General features: G+C 43.4%; 1 protein-coding gene across 3 annotated transcripts in view; it reads left to right on the forward strand.

Moving 5' to 3' along the window:
* LOC140276689 (WD repeat-containing protein 7) overlaps positions 1-24,077 on the forward strand; it is a 119,849-nt gene that overhangs the window by 91,216 nt on the left and 4,556 nt on the right. For all 3 annotated transcript variants that reach the window (XM_072371487.1, XM_072371489.1, XM_072371488.1), the window contains 6 exons: positions 220-406; positions 11,896-12,013; positions 13,451-13,600; positions 13,724-13,806; positions 14,260-14,359; positions 23,442-23,546. In XM_072371487.1, the coding sequence (XP_072227588.1) occupies positions 220-406; positions 11,896-12,013; positions 13,451-13,600; positions 13,724-13,806; positions 14,260-14,359; positions 23,442-23,546 (743 nt within the window). The remainder of the gene's footprint in view (positions 1-219; positions 407-11,895; positions 12,014-13,450; positions 13,601-13,723; positions 13,807-14,259; positions 14,360-23,441; positions 23,547-24,077) is intronic.

The raw sequence follows: 24,077 nt of genomic DNA on the forward strand, positions 1-24,077 counted from the left end.
GGCTTTCCTTAAAAGGAAGATGTGGTGGGCGTGGCTTTTCTCTGAGGTCACGAATAGCTGCTGTGGTCTTAGATTAAAAAGCTGTAGAATCCTGACAATATATGATTAAGTAGGATAAATATTCTCTATTTATGTTGAGAAATGACCAACAGCGAGAAGCATCATTGAATGTTAGACCTGAAATGAAGTTCCTGGTGTTTCTTACTCCCGTGTTTGCAGGTAAGGCGCTGACCTTCCTGCTGCTGCAGCCCCCCAGCCCCAAGCTACCTGCCCACAGCACCATCCGCCGCACTGCGATCGATCTGATTGGCCGAGGCTTTACCGTCTGGGAGCCCTATATGGACGTGTCAGCGGTGCTCATGGGATTGCTGGAGCTGTGTGCCGACGCAGAGAAGCAGCTGGCCAAGTGAGTCCAACGGCACATACACATGAACTTAAACGTGGCTTCATTAAATGACCTTTTTCACCATCTCCAGAATCCTAATCAAATGCTACCGACAGCCGTGTGAAAGTAAATGTGTGGGCAGCAGAGTGACTTTACTCCAACTTATTTTGACTGACGTGAGTCTTGGGCTTGGACTTTTCCGCAAGGCTTTTCTTAAGATTGATTTACTCTCAGACTTAGAACAACCTTGATTCCTTTGGGATTCATTTGGGACGGAGTGTGACAAGTTTTCAGACTGGACTCGGGCTGATCTGAGCTGATTTTGGGCTGATCTGAGCTGATTTTGGGCTCGATCTGAGCTGATTTTGGGCTGATCTGAGCTGATTTTGGGCTCGATCTGAGCTGATCTTAACTGATTTTGGGCTGATCTTAACTGATTTTGGGCTGATCTGAGCTGATTTTGAGCTGATCTGAGCTGATTTTGGGCTGATCTGAGCTGATTTTGGGCTGATCTGAGCTGATCTTGGGCTGATCTGAGCTGATTTTGGGCTAATCTGATCTGATCTTGGGCTGAGCTGATTTTGGGCTGATCTTTGGCTGATCTGAGCTGATCTTGGGCTGATCCTGAACTGATTTTGAGCTGATCTGAGCTGATTTTGGGCTGATCTGAGCTGATTTTGGGCTGATCTTGGGCTGATCTGAGCTGATTTTGGGCTGATCTGAGCTGATTTTGGGCTGATCTGAGCTGATTTTGGGCTGATCTTGACATCAGGGCCTTCTGAATTGTCTCTCATTCAGAGATAATTGACTCTAGTCAAATCAACATGTAAATCTTCTCTTTACTAGCCTGAAAGAGGTGTCAGAGAAAAACATAAAAACCCTGTTTCCCAAATGTATAAATGACACGAGCAACAGCGCTCTGGAAGATTCTGTAATCCGCAGAATAATTGGTGACAGGTGAGGGTGTCAGCATCCATCAAAAGCAGTAAGAATCAAAGAATCAGTAACAAAAAAAGGACCTTTTCTCCTTTAACACCCACAGGTCATGATGTTGCTCAAAGGTTCAGGCAGTCTGAGGAAATCTCTGTGCGTAAAGGCCAAGGCAGAAACCATTTCTGAATGCACATGACCTTCAAGCCCCCTGATGGCTCTGCAAAGGAGAGCTTTATGTCACCGTGATCAGTCTATGGTAGCCACACAGGTTTGGGAGAGCCGGGGAAAACTTTCCTTTGCTCAATTCAGTCCAGAAATGTTACTTATTACTCAAAAAGGAGGCAATTTATAGCTCCGAGGACATGGGGAGATGGACACGTGTTCTGGTTCTGGTGCCAAAGACTAGAAAGACCAACCAGACTTTTGAGAAAGGTGCAAAAGTCAGCATCTGTGATGGTATGGGGGGTGGCATCAGAGCCCATGGCATGAGTTAAAGGTCCAGTGGTACAGAGGCCAAGGCCTCAAGATGACGTCTAATCGCCAGAAGTTGCTTCCATAAGACGATACCAAACCTCAATGTGCCTGACTCCCAACAACATCCCCTCACAGTGTCTGTGGGCCCAAGAAAAATCAGTTTACAGCGTTCTGAGGGGAAAAAAATCTTTAATTTAACACCAATAACACAGATTCCTCTGCAACACTCCAGCAATTAGTAAGGAGTGACCGGCTGAGTGTTGCATTCATCTGTGTGACTCGATCCTCCCTCTCAGATTCCAGAGTACACACTAAAGATGATTGTATGCACGCACACGTATGCCGGGGCATTATGGAGCCGACACCGTGACTTATGGAAGCTGGGCTGTAATCGCATTTCAAGACATTATGATGATGTAGCAATGTCTGCCATGCTCTGACATGAGACTATTATCCGTGCTCACATGGCATCGAGGGTTTTTTTGTATAAATCTTTATTTTGCACCAGGAGCTGAACCTGCTCCTCAGAAGATGAACCATTTAATTTCTTTTTATGCTTTTTCAAACTGAGATCCAGCACAAGCCAGTCTGTAGTGTTGATTTTAGACCGTCTCTGCCCAAGTGTCGGCAAATTGTTACTTTTATTTTATGATTTCTTCAGGTTTGAACAGGTAAAATCAGCCGGTGTTTCACATGAGAAACAAAAGCCACAATAGAAAATGTAACGGTGACAGCTGAACCAGCCTGTCTTATACCGAGGAGACGGTGTTTGACCACAGGTGTCGACAGCAGCAGATCTATGGTCAGAGTTCATGGCTGCCTGCATACAATCATGGGTTGAGGTGAGAGTGGTTTTTTACACAAGAAAAGGTCACGAGTCCCACTGAGAGGTTTGTTCAGTGGCATTTACTCATGTTTGGTACAAAACACCACATGTCTTCCTTCCTGCTGAAATCTAACTGGCCAACAAGAGATGATCCTATTAAGGTTGAAACTCAAGCCGGACCAGTCTGGTAAATAAGTATAGATATGTCTGCTTCCCCTGTGTGCACGAGTGTGTGCATGCAGGTGTGTTGAAGAGGAACAATACAATTAAAGTTTCATGAATTCATTAACATTATAATAAAGAATGAAGGAAACTTTAAAGGGGAGCTCTGGTGTTTTTAAACCTTATTTCTGGCATGAAATACGTTCATCTGCTCACTGAGAACAGTTTGGTGAAAGTCGGCGTCCTTCAGAAGATATTTAGATAACTGGAGATCCATATAACGGAGTGAACGGGGCTTAGAGGATGCAGCCTCTAAATAAGGCATTATGTGTCTTTATTTCACCAATACTTTAAGAAGAATGAATGAATGAACGTGTGCTATAGCTATGTTAGCTCATAGCTCTGTTAGCTCATAGCTCTGTTAGCTCATAGCTGCTGTTATGTGGCTACTTGCAGCTATAGGAGAGCTAACGGAGGGATTTCTACACAGGCACTCTACTGGGACCACTTCATCCACACGCCCCCCTGCAGCACAGTTTATTCACTCCGTGCTCTGTGACAGTCGCCTAACTTCACACAGAGTTTGCTGCTGATAGTTTTGTGCAACATGGCAGCATATTTATCAGATTTTGACGATGTGGACGACGACTTTGAGTAAGATGGACGTTCTTACCGGAGTGAATGAGCTGTGCTGCAGCGGCGGGCGTCGATGACATCATCCCAGTAGACGAGTGTGTAGAAAGCTCTCTATAAGCCCCCCCGATAGCCGCCAATAACAACAACACAGCAGCTATGAGCTAACAGAGCTATAGCACACGTTCATTCATTCATTCTTCTTAAAGTATTGGTGAAATAAAGACAGATAATGCCTTATTTAGAGGCTGCATCCTCTAAGCCCCGTTCACTCCGTTATATGGATCTCCAGTTATCTAAATATCTTCCGAAGGACGCCGACTTTCACCAAACTGTTCTCAGTGAGTAGATGAACGTATTTCATGCCAGAAATAAGGTTTAAAAATACCAGTTCCCCTTTAACAGATTGGATTAAACCAAACCTTGTTGACATGACATCATCATGTTATACATTTGTGTAAAAGAAGCACAGATTGATTCAACTGAACTTATTGTGTTGACGTCAGCTTTGAAGCAAAGTAGCGACTGAAACCCTTCCTTGTGACTTCCTTGAAGAAGTTTGAGCCCATTTGAGTCGCGGTAGAATCCTGTTTTATTAGCTAAAGCTACGCCCTGTGATCAGTCCTTTCGGTCTTTTTGAAAATAATCCCTTATTTACAAAGGTTTCCTGTTTCAGAGAGGCATCTTTGTCCAATCAGGTTTCGAGTATCACCCTATAGCTCCACCCCCGGCTTCAAATATGGTCACAAAAACAAGATGGTGAGGGACAAATGCACGATTGATTCTTTCTGTGTTGTTGCTTCCAGGTTCTGTTTATGTAAACACCACGAAGGCTAATCAATGACGCCTGATAATCACACCGGTGCATTAAAATGCACACGAAGAGCACGTATTAACACACAAGCTCGCGCTCTCTGTAATTGTCTGCTTCAATATTTACTCAGTTTATTCTGTTGAAAGACAGGAGTTGAATCCATTACTGGTTGAAGGGAGTGTGCACGCACACATGCACACCCACACACTCACAGCATGGGTTTCCAAGTAGCTGACTTGAGGTGAGGTTTTTTCCTGTGATGTGCCCCCTGCCAGTTGTCAATACACTCCTGGCTGAGCTGTGTTTGTATGTGTAATAATCCCTTTTCAGTGGGCAGAGATTAGGAAAAGCTCCTTGTGTGGAAGAGTCCCACACATTTAATGCATCGGACATATATGTACCCATCTCTGTGAGGTCAGTGTGTGTTTTCCCTATATCTGCAGCTTTTAATGCACACGTCTGAATGTGTTCCAGACATTCACTTTGCAAGTTTTTCTTTTGTTTTATCGTGGCATTCTGACCCTATCAAACTAAATAACCTTCAGTTCTATACAAGTCTGGGAAATACTGCCAGATTATTGCAGATGATTTGAATAAATAGGCAAGACAAGTTTATTTGTAGAGCACAATTCAATTCAAAGTGCTTTTCAGCTACATAAAATCACAAGAAGGCAGATAAAATCATTCCATAAAACATAGAAATAATCATTAATTAATTTAATTAAAATCGAATAGTGCAGATAAATACTTTTAGTTGTCATTTGCACAGCTAAATAGACTGTTTTCAGCCTGGATTTAAACAGAGTTGAGGCCTGTCTCACATCTTCTGGAAGACTTTTCCAGACTTTAGGAGCATAAAGCTGAAAGGCAGCCTCGGCTTGTTTAGTCCTGACTCTGGGCACCAGCAGGAGACCCCTCCCTGAGGTCCTCAGAGTCCTGGTTGGTTCATATGGCTCCAACATGTCAGATATACACGAGCCGAACTGTTTTAAAGTCTATTCTCTGAGCGACAGGAACCCAGTGCAGAGACCTGAGATCTGGACTAATGTGGTCGTATTTCCTGGTTCTGGTCAGGACTCGAGCAGCAGCGTTCTGGATGTCCTGCAGCTGTCTTACGGCCCGTTTAGAGCCCAGTGAGCAGCTGTTAGAGTAGTCCAACCTGCTGGAGACAAACGCATGGATTAGTCTGGTTTAGACTCTATTCATTTGATTCTGGCCATGTTTTTTAGATGGTAAAAATCTGCTGATGTTATTGATTTAATGTGGCGGTTAAAGTTCAGGTCTGAGTCTAATATTACCCCCAGATTTCTAACCTGATTATTAGGTTTTAGAGAGAGAGTCTCAAGGTGACTGACAACACTTTCTCTTTGTTTCTATGGGCCACAGACAATGGTTTCAGTTTAGCTGGAGAAAATAGTTTTGCATCCACACACTGATCTGTTCGATGCAGTGAGAATGTATCTACAGGCCCATGTTTTCCTGAGTGTCATCTGCATATTTGTGGTAGGACACTTTATAGCTGCGTATTAGCTGTCCTAATGGAAGCATGTACAGATTGAACAATAGGGGTCCCAGGATTGACCCCTGGGGAACCCCACAGGTCTGAGACACAGTTACCAATTTCAACAAAATAGTTCCTGTCCTCGAGATAGGACTTGAACCATTTTAAAGCACGACCAGAGATTCCCACCCAGTCTTCTAACCTCTGTAATAAGTGGAATAAATCTCACATTTTGGTAAAAATGCAGACATCTTTATGTCTTTATTTACTTTTGCTATAGAGTGAACTTGCCATCGGCCTCCAAAAGCATCAGAAAGGTCCCTTGATTAAGCCTTTTTAAATAAAAAAAAACCTTTTTTTTTATTGATACCACTGCCTTTGGAGTCCAGGAGCCAGATATTACAAAGCGTGATGGTTTGCGGTTTAAGACATGTGAAGTTAATATGTATCTTAAACGGTTCAACGTCTGAATGACCACAGCTGATTAGTTCTCCACAGATCTGGATCATGTGACCAAATAAAGACAATAGTGGCATAAACTTGTTAGTTTCTTACGATTCAGTGACTGTTGGAAAAGTCATTACCCATCTCTAAACCTTAGGTAGTATATTGCAATTTAGTGAATATGTTGTTTCAGAGGTTTTTTTTTTTAATATAAGGTCAGTTTTAAATCCTTCGCCCAACATTTCAATGACGTTTTAAATCAATTCTTTGTTAAATTTGTAGAAGTTTAGGCTGCATCGTTGTTATTTATTGAACATAAACTGCTTTCAGGCCGATCCACGCCCTGCAGGATGAGCTTTTTTCCAGTGTCTCTTTGGGTCTTATGAGCTTGTGACTTGGCTAGTTATTTGGTTTATCATACAAGAGAAATGCAACAGTGATTTTATTGATTTAACATTGAACATATTGAACATACAGGGTCTTTATCACATTTATCCCAAAGTTCCTACTCTTTTGACTACTTTTGACATCAACACAGAGATGAATACAGGATTCATGTGTTTTTCAGTACTTTATAATATATCCTTTGTTAGTCCTGCAGGGATAAATACTCTTTTTATCGCTTTTGTTGTCTGTTTGTGGCTTTGAGAAATTTGTTCTGGCAGCAAATGAATGTGTTGGGAGACCGTATGTCACGCAGTGATAAGTGCATGTCGTCAGCTTATGAACGCGACAGGATGGTTCAACATCAGAAAAACAATGATAAGAAACTCATGTCCCCCTCTTTGAAGAAATGTGCTGATCTGTATTGATCCATGTTTGTGTCTAAGGCTTCAAATTAGGTTTTTGTGTTCATCAGAAACAAAAAGGCTTTATGTAATATAAGCTCAGCAGTATCATCAATATCCGTATTAAGTCAGTTAGCCGGCTGGTGTATCAGTAGATCAGTAAGCGAGTGACTTATCTAGTCAGTAAAATAGTGAGAAACTCTCTGGCTTTGATGCTTTCTGCTGCATGGACAGCTGTGTGGCTTCCTCTCTGCTCCTTAGTGCACGGGACTGAGCTGTGGCTGCCACATGCCACCTCATCTGACTCCTCTCCATGCAAAGGAGCAGCAACTCTCTCAGGGAGAGCCCAGACCCACAGCTCGTGACCATAGGTGAGGGTAGGAACTCAAATCAGCTCCTTCTTCACCACGACAGGCTGGTGCAGAGCCGGCATCACTGCTGACGCCGCACCGATCTGTGAATCTGCCGCTCCGTTCGTCCCTGAACTCCTCCACTTTGGGAAGGATCTCAGAAGACTTTCCACCCTTTTCCAGCTGAGGACTTGGAGAGAAAAAATGACAACCCTACAAGGCACATAAAGGAATCCTTTAGTGAAATGATATGTGCTGGAAGGTTTTGAACCAGCCAGTGCAAAGTCAAGCATTTAATTTCTCAGAAATCACTCAACCAACTACTCAATGGGTTTCTGAACCAACCAGTAGAGCTTTTTCTTAAAACCTTAAAACAGCCGGATACTGAGACAGTGGTAGTTTCCAACTAGAAACTAGAAATATCTGTTAGCATAAACTGTAAATCCTCTCGTATGCCCTCAGTGAGATGACTCAACAAGCCGTGCATGGGCCTCTTGGGGGGAAAAACGACTTTTTTCATCTGGCACTTTAAAGCTAATTCACAGCATTCATGTCAAATTTAAGACAGCAGACATGTAACAGAATAGAAACGGGGGTATTCGTTTTGTTCATGGACATGTTCTACATGTGGATTTACACAAAGTTAAGTTGTCAAGTGAAACAAAGAGGAAAGTTCAGCATAACTAGCAGCATAATTAACTGGTTTTGCCCTTGATTAACTGATCCTCAGTCAGTGTGAGCAGCTCTATAAAAGCAGAAGTTCTGTCAGTTTGCTGCTCTGCAGCAGGAAAACTACAGCTATGTGAAGCTGTACATATGTAAACTGGTCCTTACAGGTCTTAAAAAACAGATTAATACAACCTCAGATGACATATTACGCTGTGACATCATTTATTTAACAAAAAACGAGACAAAATACTGAAGAATTGTGTGAAAAAGTAATAACACTCTCACTGCTTCCATAGGAATTATGAGTACAAGTAGATCCTGATCATCAGTCAGTGAGTGTGAGCAGCTCTATAAAAGCAGAAGTTGCCAAGGATGAAAGACACCAGCAATGATCTCAGAGAAGCAGCTGTTGCTGCCCATCAGTCTGGGAAGGGTTATAAGGCCATTTCCAAACTATCTGGAGTCCATCATTCTACAGAGAGAAAGATTATTCACAAGTGGAAAACATTCAGGACAGCTGTCAATCTTCCCAGGAGTGGACGTCCCAGCAAGTTCACCCCAAGGTGAAAAACCCAAGAGCTACATCTCAGACTCTACAGGCCTCAGTTAGCATGTTAAAGGTTAAAGGTCACCCCAAGGTGAAGAAGCCCAGAGCTACATCTCAGACTCTACAGGCCTCAGTTAGCATGCTAAAGGTTAAAGGTCACCCCCAAGGTGAAAAAGCCCAGAGCTACATCTCAGACTCTACAGGCCTCAGTTAGCATGTTAAAGGTTAAAGGTCACCCCAAGGTGAAAAAGCCCAGAGCTACATCTCAGACTCTACAGGCCTCAGTTAGCATGCTAAAGGTTAAAGGTCACCCCAAGGTGAAAAAGCCCAGAGCTACATCTCAGACTCTACAGGCCTCAGTTAGCATGTTAAAGGTTAAAGGTCACCCCAAGGTGAAAAAGCCCAGAGCTACATCTCAGACTCTACAGGCCTCAGTCAGCATGTTAAAGGTTAAAGGTCACCCCAAGGTGAAAAAGCCCAGAGCTACATCTCAGACTCCACAGGCCTCAGTTAGCATGTTAAAGGTTAAAGGTCACCCCAAGGTGAAAAAGCCCAGAGCTACATCTCAGACTCGACAGGCCTCAGTTAGCATGGTAAAGGTTAAAGGTCATGACAGCACAGTTAGAAAAAGGCTGAACAAGGATGGCTGGTTTGGAAGGGCTGCAGGAGAAAGCCTCTTCTCTCTAAAAAGAACATGGCAGCACAGCTTAGGTTTGCAAAGCTGCATCTGAACAAAGCTCAAGACTTCTGGAACAATGTCCTTTGGACCGACCAGAGCAAAGTGGAGATGTTTGGTCCTAATGCACAGCAGCACGTTTGGAGGAAACCAAACACAGCATATCAGCACAAACACCTCATACCAGCTGTCAAGCACGGTGGTGGAGGGCTGATGATCTGGGCTGGTTCTGCAGCCACAGGACCTGGGCACCTTGCAGGCATTGAGTCCACCATGAACTCCTCTGGATACCAAAGTATTCTAGAGTCAGATGTGAGGCTAAAGCTGGGCTGAAACTGGCTCATCAACAGGACAAAGATCCCAAACACAGCAGCAGATCTACAGCAGAAAAAGAAAAGAATCAAGGTTATTACCTTTATGCAGAAACAGTTTGTGCAAATAACCGTACGTGTGTTGTTCATCTCAGGTTGTATTAAAGTTGTTGAGCCTTAATACAGAAAGCTACTGTTTCAGGACAGTGTGCTGCAGGATGAAGCCTCACATGTGAACATAGCAATCAGTAAAGCCAGTTCAGGAACCGGTCAATAAATCAGTCCGTAAGCCTGCCAGCAAACCAACCGGTTACCCCATCTGTACCCCACTGTGAGACCCAATCTGTAAATCAGTCAGTCCCCCAACACTCAGCCAACCGTGTGCAGGCCGTTCTGGTTTCTTACAGCGGTGACTCTCATCATGTGACTGAGGTCATTCGCTCCTCCCTCGCAGTCAGAAATCAATACTTCCAGTCCTCGCTGTGTCTGCATGTGTGTGACTCCGTATTGACCGGATAATGTCAGCGTGGTATCGGCTGTGAATGCAGTCATGTTGCCAGGTTCACACACGCTGAACCCTGCACTCTCGTCTTTCCACCTCCACACCAAGCGCTGGAAGTTCATCACAGTCGAAACATTTCGGCCCAAAACTCGCGCTCCGATTTCGGTGAAACCGCTTTGTTGGCCCCTCTCCTCTCCTCCGGTGTGTGCTCTCACGACTCAAATTATGACCAGATTATTTGATTACATGTTCTAAATGTTGGCCGTTAACCTCGCTGGGTCTCGGTACAATTAGCGCTCTGCTTTACATCAACATGTGGACTGTTTCCAATTACAGCCACCTCTCAAAATTAAATTAAACTTTTCAATATTGCTGATATATTGCCAATATATTACCAGCATTAATTGCATGATCTGTGGCTGTGATGGGTAATCAGATGAGCTCGGCTGGCTGTCCACCCATCACTCCCTCCCTTCTTCTTCTTCTTCTCTCTCTCCAGAGTCATTTGTTAACAAGGTGGCGTCCTTCCTCTCTCTCCCTCTGTTTCACACACACCCTCACTCTGAGGGGTGTGTGGCCAGCTGTTAGGATGTGCGTGTGTGTCTAATTCCTGTTGCATTGTGGGAGTCCATTATGCTGTCGCCCGCTGAATGGCTCCCATTGACTTGGCCTTGACATTATAAGCTGCTCACTAATCTCTTCAGTCCATATATTAGGAAGACTCAATCTCTCCGCTCTGCTTCTCCGATTCATCTGGTTTTCTTCCTAAAGTGCTTTGTTCAGATGTGTGGCTCCCTCATTAGATACTTAAAATCCCACAAATATTGTGCGTTTTCCTCATTGTCAACAGAAAAAAAACCCACTATCGAACATTGGTGATAAAATCCTCTGTGCCTGAGCTCCGCTGATGCAAAAGCTGTAAAAGAAGCTGTATTTATCTACTTTCTTTAAGGGAGGGAGAAGTTTGAGGGGGTTTTATATGCAGTGTGTCAGTTTTCTCAGTTAAATGTGAAGACTTCTTGTCAAAATCAAATTTATTTGTAGCACATTTAATGTGCAAAACAATTCAAAGTGCTTTACATGAAACAAAAGCATTGCAGCAGGGAGCAGAAGAAGCATTAAAATATGTAAAAGAATATAAATAGAAAGAAATAAAATAACTAAAATGAATAAAAACAGTTTAGATAAGTTAAAAGATATCCTGCAGATTTCATGCAGAGACACATGGGATTTAAAAATGGCTCCTCTGGCAGTTTGTTCCACTTGTTTGCAGCATAAATAAACAGCTAAATGCTGCTTCTTCAGGTTTAGTCTGGACTCTGGACTGGACCAGCTGACCCGAGTCCTTGGATCTAAGAGCTCTGCTGGGTTTATATTCTCTGAACATATCACAGATTCTGGGATTTATAAACCATCAGCAGGCTTTAAAATCTATTCTGTGACTGACTGGAAGCCAGAGTAAAGACTTTAAAGCTGGTGTGATGTGTTCAGATCTCTTAGTCCTGGTTAAAACTCACGGAGGATCCCAAATGCATTTAAACAAAAGAAGGCTTTTATCATCTTTTTGCGACCTCGACTCGATAAAAGAAATGATTTAAATAATTCCATGAACACAAACAACAATTTTAAATGCTAAAAAGTGGGTTTGATTGTCCGATTTGATGATTTGTAAAGTATTTATTTATTTGTTTGAATCTTTCTGAGATGTTTGTGAACTTTAGTCTAATGCTCAAGAGAAGACTTCAGACTCACCTGAAATGACCATGAATACAAAGCTGTTACAGCTGCTGCATTTTGCTGCTGCTTAACTCAAATTTGCTAAAAGCTGCGAATGAAGCACAGACCTAAAAAAAGCCATCTTTCCCTTTCTTTCTCCACAGCATCACTATGGGTTTGCCCTTAAACCCCCCAGCAGATTCGGCTCGCTCGGCACGTCACGCCCTGTCTCTCATCGCTACCGCCCGGCCTCCCGCCTTCATCACCACCATCGCCAGAGAGGTGAGACAGAAACATCCAAACTGCAGTTTCAGAGATGCCTCGGATTCCTTTTTGGACACTTTTTAAAAGCAACAATTTTACACAATTTTCTGAGGTCTTAAAGGGGAACTCCGGTGTTTTTAAACCTTATTTCTGGCATGAAATACGTTCATCTACTCACTGAGAACAGTTTGGTGAAAGTCGGCGTCCTTCAGAAGATATTTAGATAACTGGAGATCCATATAACGGAGTGAACGGGGCTTAGAGGATGCAGCCTCTAAATAAGGCATTATCTGTCTTTATTTCACCAATACTTTAAGAAGAATGAATGAATGAACGTGTGCTATAGCTCTGTTAGCTCATAGCTGCTGTTAGCTCATAGCTCTGTTAGCTCATAGCTGCTGTTATGTGGCTACTTGCAGCTATAGGAGAGCTAACGGAGGGATTTCTACACAGGCACTCTACTGGGACCACTTCATCCACACGCCCCCCTGCAGCACAGTTTATTCACTCCGTGCTCTGTGACAGTCGGCTAACTTCACACAGAGTTTGCTGCTGATAGTTCTGTGCAACATGGCAGGATATTTATCAGATTTTGACAACGTGAACGACGACTTTGAGTAAAATGGACGTTCTTAGAGGAGTGAATAAACTGTGCTGCAGGGGGGCGTCTCCTTCCACTTCCGGGTGACGATCGTGGGAAAAACTCTGGAGCATGTGCAGAACGCTCGATCTCGGGGTCTTAACCCGATCCGATTTTAGTCAGATTAAGGTGTCTACATGAGCTGAATAACTCAGTTTTATTGTAATTTAACCATTAATCCGATCCGATGGCGCTCATCTAACCGCACTGACTGAATGAATAAAGTGACCACCTGGATATGTTGAAGTTTCTTAGTTGACTTCAGTGCTCTTTATAAGCAAAGAAAAAGGGATTTTGCCCCCTTCTTGACATATTTGGGGTTTTTCTGAACCCTGGTTTGGTAACAGCCTTTTTTTGGGTTGTTTTTCAGGTTCATCGGTACAACGCAGCTCAAAAAAAGCGCTCGATCCGATCCACTGTCGTCTACGTGCACGTTCAGTGTGTTTGGATCGAGTTTTCTCCGAGTCTTAACCCGATCCGATTTTAGTCAGATTAAGGTGTCTACATGAGCTGAATAACTCAGTTTTATTGTAATTTAGCCATTAATCCGATCCGATTTTAGTCAGATTAAGGTGTCTACATGAGCTGAATAACTCAGTTTTATTGTAATTTAGCCATTAATCCGATCCGATGGCGCTCATCTAACTGCACTGACTGAATGAATAAAGTGACCACCTGGATATGTTGAAGTTTCTTAGTTGACTTCAGTGCTCTTTATAAGCAAAGAAAATGGGATTTTGCCCCCTTCGTGACATATTTGGGGTTTTTCTGAACCCTGGTTTGGTAAGAGCCTTTTTTTTTGGGTTGTTTTTCAGGTTCATCGGTACAACGCAGCTCAAGCAAACTCTCAGTCACAGCAAAACGTTCACACCACCACTCTGGCCAGAGCTAAGACGGAGATACTGCGAGTGATCGACATCCTGATAGAGAAGATGCCCGGAGATGTTGTCGATCTTCTGGTTGAAGTAAAAACATTACATATCACATGTTATATTTGTCTACAATCAAAGTAAAGGAGTCCCTTTAATTTATCTGATCTTCCAATACCTACAAAATGTGTTAAATTGCAAAAATCGTGTCTTCTTCAGGTGATGGATATCATCATGTACTGTATCGAGGGTTCGCTGGTAAAGAAGAAAGGACTGCAGGAGTGTTTCCCTGCTATTTGCAAGTAAGTGTGTGTCTTGGTGTGAGTCCTTTCCAAACCATTTTCTCAATGGGAAACCAGCAGGGTGTGAGCTTATCTGACTATCTGGGCCAGAGTCAGAGGTCAGAGGTCAACTCACAGGGCTTGTGGAAGCACCAGCTCAATCTGTGTGTGCATGTTTCTGTGTCTGAGTAGTTTAGTTTCTGCTCTGAATGCCAGCTCCGACAGGCATGTGGCTAAAGAAGCCGTCGGATCTCTTTATGGCGAGGCCATGGCCCACAAAAACCACTTGTGTTCAACAAAAGCTGGTATTTTAAGTGTTCTGGGGGTCTGATGAGGCTCCAGCCAAGTGTGCTGCCACCTTTGGTGGCTCTTAATGGCTGCCATTTGTATCTGTCAGTAAAAGACATTTATCCTTAGCTTTGTTCTAAGGAGTTAAGTCATGCCCAGTTGGTATAAACGTGTCCATTTGTGCAGGTTTTACATGGTGGGTTATTGTGACCGAAGTCACCGCATTGCTGTTGGAGCTCGCCAAGGCTCGGTGGCCCTCTACGATGTCCGCACTGGAAAATGCCAGGTACAGTCTCAGCTGCTCTGCTTTCATTTTCACTGCCACTTTACTCAGTTTTCTACCTTTTCTCACCCATAATCCCTCCAACCATCGATCCCTCTTACAGTCATTTCTGTTCATCTCTTCCTTCCTGCATCCATCCATTCATTTTCTATTAATCCACCCCTTCTTTCATCATCCCATCCTGAAGCATCATCATCTGTTACCTTAAATCTTCCTTATTTATCCCTGTTTTTCTGCATCATCCATCCATTCACTGATCCATTTTTTGACCCTCTCTTCCTCAGTCAGCCATCATTTCATAAATAATTCCCTGTGTAGACGTCTCTCTTTGTTCCTCACCTATCTTTGTAGTTTTATTTCCCTCAATCCTCATCAAGGAAACATTCCCTGGAATAAAAGGAGGAAAACCAGACGAGCAGCAGAATTGAGGGGGTGTGAATGAGCTTAAATGAAGGAGGAAATGAAGAGAAAGGCGTTCTGTTCCCTTGAATTTGCTTTTATCAAGTGACTTCCTAATGACTTAGCAGCGACTCTCTCCATCATGTTTTTGTCTTCGTCCACATTTGTTTGATTGTGTGTGAGATTTTATGTGTTTGTCTTTGTTTCTGTGTATTTCTTGTGTGTGTGTTGGTAATTTGCTGTGTATTGATTTTCAGTAACCTGAGCAGTCTAGTCTGGTGGAGGGGGTCATTTATATCTGATAACGGCATGGCCCTATTCACCCAACATCTAGTTTGATTGTGAGCAAGCGTATGTGTGTGTCAGCTGTTTGTGTGCACGGCCGAATGTGTGTGGTATTTGGACTAAATAACATTTAATTGATGATGGACATATGGGACATGTGTTTCATTTCAAGTGTAACGGAAAGCTATCATCTTGATTAATAGAGTTCAAAATCTTTCAGTTTCTATTAATTCTGCTTCTTTTTAGTGATTCTCCCACTTCTTGGTACTTTGAATCCAACCTGCAAGTGTTTGCTAATGTACTTAACCTGAAATTAAGTATGTTGGAGGCAGTTTTAAGCTGTTAGACATCCTATCCACAGGCAATTTTACAGTCAAATTAAGCATGGTAGATAACTCGTTCCCTTCTATTTGCAAGTCTCCATCAGCTGTTAATGAGGCCCTTCACCATTCTGATGACATGGCTGTAAGGATGACGGTGTCAGGTGGTCCAGCACTTAAATCTCTCAAAAACCCTAATGGAGGGATTGCCAGACATTCATAGCCTCAGAGGATGTATCCTGCTCATGTTGGCTGGACCGTGACGTTTCTACTGGCATCACTGTTCGATCAGCAGTGGTAGAAACATTGTGTTAGATTGGGAGCATTTGGTTAAGCTGTGAATATGCCTGCTGCATCCATCCATCCATCCCTTATCTGCTGCTTCTCCGGGGGTCAGATCGCCCAGACCTCCCTGGCCCCGGCCACTTCCTCCAGCTCCTCCGGGGGGACCCCGAGGCGTTCCCAGGCCATAGTCTCTCCATCGTGTCCTGGGTCTCCTCCCAGTGGGACGGGCCCAGAACACCTCACCAGGGAGTCCAGGAGGCATCCTAACCAGATACCTGGAAAAGGGTGGGATGCTCCCTCCGGGTCGGGAATGAGATCCTTCCCCAAGAATCTCAAGTATCTCGGGGTCTTGTTCACAGTGAGGGATGAATGGATCGGTGCAGCGTCTGCAGTGTTGTTCTGCACCGACCGTCGTTGTGAAGAAGGAGCTGAGCCAGAAGGCGAAGCTCTCGATTTACCGGTTCCTATCCTCACCTGTGGTCCTGAGCTGTGGGTAGAGACCGAAAGAACGAGATCGATGGTTCAGGGTGTCTGGGCTCTCCCTTAGAGATAGGGTGAGAAGCTCAGTCATCCAGGAGGGGCTCGGAGTAGAACCGCTGCTCCTCCGCATTGAGAGGAGTCAGATGAGGTGGCATCTGGTTAGGATGCCCCCTGGACTCCCTGGGGAGGTGTCCCAGGCATGCCTGCTGCATTGTGAACTGTGACGTCAGCATAGCACCATCACAGTTTATGCTGGCAGTCACTGCATCCAGTGCACTAGAAGGAGTCATAAAGAGAATACATAGAGATGGACCTGCTCTTCCTTGCAAGGCCCCAAGGCTAAGGGCCCGGTTGCAAGGCTGCAAAGCAAAGCTCAGCATAAACCCAGCTTTAAAGGTAGCTTAGAGATTCCTTCCCTGTGCAAAATGTATGTAGTTTGACTGAAAACTCATTCCTTTGACATGATGTTTGGGTCCCAAACAGTTTTTCTTCTGTCTGGCTAAATGAAAACGAACTGTCTGCATGGTTTCAGTTGCATATCCTATGGGGCTGTCGCCTTTTTTGCTTGAACTTTGACCATCAGCAAAGCATTGAAATGAGTGCCTCAGACCACAGGCTGCACAGATGGATGCGTGACACCATAAAAACAGTTTGCCCTGTGGTCCAGCAGAGGGTGCTTGAGCTAGCTTATGTCGTGGTAAGCTAGCCTTCGCCGTAGATGGATGAACTTTGCTGGCTGCTCATGCATGTGACCGTTACGGCTCATTGCATTTCAGACTCGTACGTACTGGATGAATCTAACTGTAAAGGGATCGTTGCCACCATCTTTGCTCTGAATATGCGAGCAGTGTTGGGCTGAGACACTGGAATACATTTGAAGAATTCTGTGTTTATAAAGATCTCGGCTCAGAAGTGATTGTTCTTCTTGTTTTTTAAAGGCTGAAACAACAGAGTAAAAGTCAGAATTCCCTCTCCTCTTATGCTCATCAACACTAAAACGAGGCTAAATTAAACGTGTCTTAACAGAGATAGATCTGCGATTTTCTCTTGTTCTTAAATCTGAAAGTGAACCAGCGTTCAGCTGCAGCTTCGGCCTTAAAACATCGGCCGTTTCTCCTGATGACAGATGAAGATAATTCTTATAAAGGCCAGTCTTCACAGTTGAAATAGCCTCCATGGTTTGTCTGTGATGGACTGGCGACTCATCCAGGGTGTACCCCGCCTTTCGCCCTGTGGCAGCTGGGATAGCCCCCCCCACTGACCCTGAATTGGATAAAGGGGGTATAGAAAATGGATGGATGGATATCTGTACTTTATTAGCAGACTACTTTATCAATTTTGCAATAAATAACAGCCCTAACTGTGGGTGAATTTACACAATTTACTTTTGTCTGTAGCTGCTTTGTTGCTGCATGAAACTGTGATTATGTGACTAATTTAAAGTTGTGTCATCTTTATTTGGTACGACTGAACACATTTTATGAAGGGAAATGGTTTGATTTATTTCAGTGTGTTAGAAATGGGCAGCGACCGAAGGAGCAAAGAAAGGAAAGCGAGGCAGATTAAAGCTAGATAAATAGGGGATCGTTGAGGAGCCAAAATTGGGGGACAGTAAGCAAAAAGAAGAGAGATGAGGGGCAGTTTTTGTTCATAATTCATCTGTGTGTGTGTACAAGTGTGTGTCCAACCGTAGCTAGCTGGTCTCTGCATGGCCATCTGCCACAGCTTTGATCAGCCTCTGTGAACAGCCCTTTGTCAGCTGCATTACTCTGTCAGTGTGTGTGTGTGTCTGTGTCCAGCTGCTTGCTTTTTTAACAGACTCAACCGAGTCTGCTAATTGAACACAAAGAAACAATCTCACAGATCTTTCTCTCCCTTTCTGCGCCAGTTTCTTTCTGTGACCGCTGAAAGCACAGAAAACACCAAAGGTGTTGCCCTGCCACAGAATTTGCACCTCCTTCTGTGCATCCCATCACAAGCCAAACCTGGAGAAGCACCTATTGTCCTGATTTAAGCTGGAATTATACGTCACGCAGAGCAGGAAACTGCAGCCACAGTACAGATACCAGTGGTGCAGATCGTGGTTTTTAGTTGAGCGCAGGAGTTCAGCCATTTAATAGCATGCAGGCACTTTACTTACAATGTTCTTTCATTGATCGTGGTAGAGAGTTGCATTTATGGTTAACGGCGTATCCTCATGTGTTGTAAGTATTTTTCTGTATGCAAGTCTTTTTTTTTTGTAAAACCTAAAAGTAAATTATTATTTATTAAATGAATAACTAACCTATAACACCTATAAACCCGTCTGTACTAAGCTGTTAGCATTATTAGCCTTTCCTTTAAAGAAATATAGCTGTAGCAATGCCATTGTTAGCCTTCTATGCTGAAAGAAGTAAGTGGTTTGCCATAACTGTGGTGGTACCTGCACCAAAGTAAAGGGCATAGCCTATTGATCTGAAAAATTTAAACTCGTGCAAAAGTGCCTTAAACCTGCATTCTGTCATCCATCCATTAGGAGGTGAGGTCAGTTTGTATTGAAGTCTAGAAGAAAATCACCAACTGTTTCTCTTGATCTGTCACTTTAACAAACATATCCCCGAGTTGCAAACAGAACATTCTTAATTACCGTAGTTTTCGGACCATAAGGCGCACTTAAAATCCTTTAATTTTCTCAAAAATCGACAGTGCGCTTAATGTAATAATTCTGGTTGTGCTTTCTGACCTAGAACTGATTTTATGTGGTAAAACGAGTTCAAAAATCTGTCAAAATGTTTTAGCTCGGCCTTGGTGAGCTACGAAGCTGCACTGCTGGATGGATTGAGCATTACGGGCCACCGTAGTTACGAGTAATACGATCTGTGCTTCAACATTAAGGCGTGTGCATTCATTCATTCATTTTCTGTACCCGCTGCCCCAAAAATGGCTCCTGTTCAGAGACGAAGGGGATTTCAAACTCACCGCTATCAGTACAACAAGTGAGTTGAATAAAGTTTGACTTTTCTGAGTTTTGTTTAATTTAATGCGCTTTATAGCCCTAAAAATACGGGGCAGGGCTCACTCATAACATTTGGTTTCAGGCGAGCAAAATACTGAACTTAAAAAGGTGGAAATGTTTATTTCTACAGTCCGACACTTGGTTATTTACCTCGTTAGCGTTCCCTGTTAACATCAACAGACTCAGTGTAATTCTCTGTGCTAGCTGTTAGCACATCGTGCGTTTTTTATTGAAACCAGCCATCAGTGAACGACTGTTGGACAACAGCTTATAACACGTCTTTTCACAGTTTCCGAACAAGCTCCAGGGAATCTAGAAAAACATCCCAATATCAAAAATCCATCAGAAGGCTCTGGGTTCGGTCTTCTTGAAGTCCAGTGTTGGAAAAAGCCCGAAACGTTCAGAAGCTTTAGCCCGACTCTGTACCCTCATCATCCGGTCCATCCTCCATCCACGGATCCTCATCATTTATCGAATGCACTGCACAAACCAATAAACAGCGCTTGAATAATGGTATCAAACCGAGTTTTAAACCAAAATACTGTGCGCTCACTTCTGTTCTTGCATGCTATTAATTGTAAAAGGAGAAACATGATCTCACAGAAGTGGATGCATTGTGATGCAATTCTCAGCGGGGAAAAAAAAACATTTTGGGGGTTAATGCTGTTGTCATTCACAGGGGAGGCGAGGTTTAAGAGCTGCCAGTCTCAGTCAGAGCAGATAAAGAAACAAAAAAGCATCTGTGGGACACACACACACAGTCCAGTCCTCGGGCATCAGGTGTACTGAAGTACAGAGCGCTGTAAATGGTTTCATTGTGCTTCGCTGCTCTCTGATAGGCTGATTGATTTGGTCAGCAGTCCACTGTGACACATTCACACACTCTGATCATAATATCTATGAAATCATCAATGTTTAATGCACATTCAACAGTTATATTCTGTACATGTCGGTTTTCCTCTTGTTTTCATCACCATAATGAAACCGTGTCCACTGGAGGCAGCTCCTCGCCATTCAGCCTGTGCGTCATGATTTGTTCCATCGACTTTGGACAGCGTGCAAAAAAAAAAAGAGTCTTTACGATATTAATTTAAATAATTAAAAACAGAGGTTTAGCTGCAGTTTTCTTATCCTTCTTATCAGTTGGAGCTCAATCTGGGCTTCCTGGTTCAATATAAAGACACAGGAGTGGAAAGGAGTTAGTGACCACAACACACCACTAGGTGGCGATGTGTTCTGTGGCTTGTTAGTGTTTTAATTGGCTGATTACATCACAGACCAGAAAAAAAGACTCATTTAGTTGGAGGAAAGTGTTACTGTGTCACGATGTGGGTCAGCTTTTGATCTTTGCTTTTCGTGAGTTCCAGACGCTTTACTGTTTTTATGGAAAGATGCCATCTTCAGACCACTCTGGAAACGAGGAACGCTTGAACTATTGGGCTTAAAGGGGAACTCTGGTATTTTTAAACCTTATTTCTGGCATGAAATACGTTCATCTGCTCACTGAGAACAGTTTGGTGAAAGTCGGCGTCCATCGGAAGATATTTAGATAACTGGAGATCCATATAACGGAGTGAACGGGGCTTAGAGGATGCAGCCTCTAAATAAGGCATTATCTGTCTTTATTTCACCAATACTTTAAGAAGAATGAATGAATGAACGTGTGCTATAGCTCTGTTAGCTCATAGCTGCTGTTATGTGGCTACTTGCAGCTATAGGAGAGCTAACGGAGGGATTTCTACACAGGCACTCTACTGGGACCACTTCATCCACACGCCCCCCTGCAGCACAGTTTATTCACTCCGTGCTCTGTGACAGTCGGCTAACTTCACACAGAGTTTGCTGCTGATAGTTTTGTGCAACATGGCAGGATATTTATCAGATTTTGACGACGTGAACGACGACTTTGAGTGAGATGGACGTTCTTACCGGAGTGAATGAGCTGTGCTGCAGGGGGGCGTGTGGATACCACGCTGAACCCCATCGGAAAACATTTATTTCGGTGTCCTCTGACCAAAGAATTAGTTTCTGTAATGATTCTTTGGCGTCTTTCATTAAAGTTTAATCTTCTGCTTTTTGTCGAGTACGAAGCAGGAGATTTTACTTGAACCGGAGGAATCAGCCACAGGCTGTTCATCACACCATCTCTGAAGCTGATTTGTATTGATAACTTTTAGTCCAAGACTGAGGCAAACCCCATCTGGACTGTGAACATGGTGCCTTTACAGCTCTTTTTAGTGCTGCTATTCCTCTTGATTAAAGACGTAACTTTCGCTCATTTTCTGGTGGTCGCTGATCTTCTTTTGTAATTTTGATCTCAGGTTGGCATGAGCTTTATTTTTTCCTTCATTTGTTCTCGTCAACTTAGAAACTATACAGTTATTGTGACCTAATAGAGATTTAAGTGACACTGCAAAGAGGTGTACTCACTTCTGTCAGAGTCACTCTTCACTCCCTCTGCCTTCAGTGTTCTTTAGTTTGAGCTGCTGATTGTTTGCAAACCTCTGCCGGCCATTTGATCAGACAGCGGCGGCGAATTAGATTTGGGAGTTCTCAAAAAAGAAGGTGATAGAGGAGCAAGACTGGAAAGGCTTAGAGAAAGAAGACGGTAGAAAAGAACCCAGAGAGCAGAGAAAACAAAAGAGTTCAGCTCCTCTCTCTCAGTCCAACACTGCTGGAATCTAATGTGATTTCCTCTTATAGCAGGAGGGAGAGAATGAATTAAAAATATGAGATTTTCATTTCATTGTGATGTTGTTATTTCTCTCGGCTTTAGTGGCCGCAGACGGGTTATTATTTCAGGGTCTGAGTGCGACGCATCTTAATCTCATTGCTGAGTTTGTAATCTCAGTCGCAGGCTGAGGCCGGGTGGGGATTTCTCTGAGGGCGATTATTGCGTTTCACGCCCTGCATCTGGTGGGACAGTTTATTGCGTTACGCACAGTACAGCAGCGTTATATTTTGTCCCCTGAGTTCTGCAGGCACCTGGCAGCATCTGTTGGACCAGAAGCTGCCACTCGTCTGATGGAATTATCTCATCCAAACCAAACTCTTCCTGTCAGGGAAAATACGGTTGAAGTGATGACTTTCTTAGAAACAGCTCGATGAAGTTTCAACGGGGACCAAATTTGGTCATTTGTTCATACAGACGATAATTATGTTTAAAGAATATGCGACCTCTAGTGGTCACAGCACAAAGAATGTAGTTTGGTCCAAACATTGATGTTATTGCCTAAACCAGGGATGTCCAAAGTCGGTCCTGCAGGTTTTGGATGTTTCCCTGCTTCAACACACCTGATTCAGATGAAATGGATCCCTTCAAAGGATTGTTAAGTTTGTGCAGCAGCCTGCTAATGAGGCATCGATCTGAATCAGGTGTGTTGGAGCAGGAAAACGTCCAAAACCTGCAGGACAGCGGCCCTAAAGCACCAGATGTGGACATCCTCGGCCTAAACCCAACCAGGACCTGCACCACAAAGCAGGATGAGCTGTTTTGTTTCAGTAAAGCAAAGCTTGCTCACTTCTTACCAGGCTGTGTAACCATGGCAACCTATGTTGGCGATTTCCGAAATAAGAGATCCCCGTAAAAATGATTAATTCTCTTAGAATTTCACTTGGAAGACCTCGTGAGATCACTTAAAGCAGAGACTGATTACAAAGTGCATCAGCAGAGCTCATCAAGCTTGTAAAATGCCGATTTAAAAATCCCCGGACAACAAAAACCCTTTTTATTATGTCATCTTAAGGCCTGTCGGAGGAAAATAAACTCAGTAATCCCTGTTATTTGTTCTTATATTGTTTTATTGTGTCAGCCAGCGTTGCATCTGGCAGAAAAACACAAACTTTCTCACACCTGCAGCACAACACATCATCAGATTTAGATCAGTTTGAAAAGAAAAAAGACACAGTGGGTGTCCCTTTTCTTATGGATGTTCATCTTACCATCCAAATATCCCCCAACACCCTGCCTGAAGGGCTGGAATAGCCACTACTACTTATTCTCTAAGAGAAACATGGCACCGTACCTCTGAAATAAAAGGGCCGAAGGGGGAAATTATTGGACTTACTGTAAGTTAGTTGTTGCTTTGTCGTCTACTTTCAGTTATTTCAGTTTCAAGAGTCTCAAGCATTCATTTTGTTTAATTTTCAAACCATCTTACACCTTTTTAATTTTTTTCCTTGTACTTCGGTCGCTGATGGACCCATTTGCAGTTTTTATTCTAATGACGAATATCAGCTGCTGCAATAAAAAGGTCTTAATTAATTTAACTGAGTCTGTTTCAGGTGTTCAAAACAAGCCTCCATTTCCTTTTCTCTGTAGAACATCCACGGTCACAAAGGCCCGATCACAGCGGTGTCATTCGCCCCTGATGGCCGTTACCTAGCAACCTACTCCAACGCTGACAGCCACATCTCCTTCTGGCAGGTAAGCTGCAAACACTGATACACGCTTTTAAAACGTCTTGATTATATGAAACGTTTCAGTTTGTTTATCGTGATTCTGAATTTTAAACTATATTTTCAAATTTAATGTGTTTTTTTTAATTCAATCATACTTTATTCATCCCTGAAGGGAAATTACATTTCTGTTAAAGATAGGCTACAATATTAATATATGATAAAGTAGAATATAAATCGTGTAGAAAGTTGACGTGTAGCAGAGAGGAAGGTGTGGTAGGTCTCCATCAGCAGGTTGGGGTGTTTTGTAGCTTAGCAACACCTTAGCTGATGATGTCACACACAGTTTTGGCAGGTGACTCAGGTAAACTCTCTCAGGAGACAACACTGACTGGAACTCGCAGCCAGCAGTTCAACATCTGGGCTGCAGAGACGCTCCTCCTCAGTGACACGTCCAGGATTGCACCATCTGTTGTTAACAGGCTCAGGAACCCTTCAGTCTCCTTCCACCCGTGGTCTCTAAGCTGGGCTGAGAGCTGTTAGCGTTGTTCCTACAGTC

The sequence above is a fragment of the Leuresthes tenuis genome, unplaced genomic scaffold (genome assembly GCF_036924035.1).
Source record: "Leuresthes tenuis unplaced genomic scaffold, fLeuTen1.0.hap1 SCAF_19, whole genome shotgun sequence".
NCBI classification, from domain to species: domain Eukaryota; kingdom Metazoa; phylum Chordata; class Actinopteri; order Atheriniformes; family Atherinopsidae; genus Leuresthes; species Leuresthes tenuis.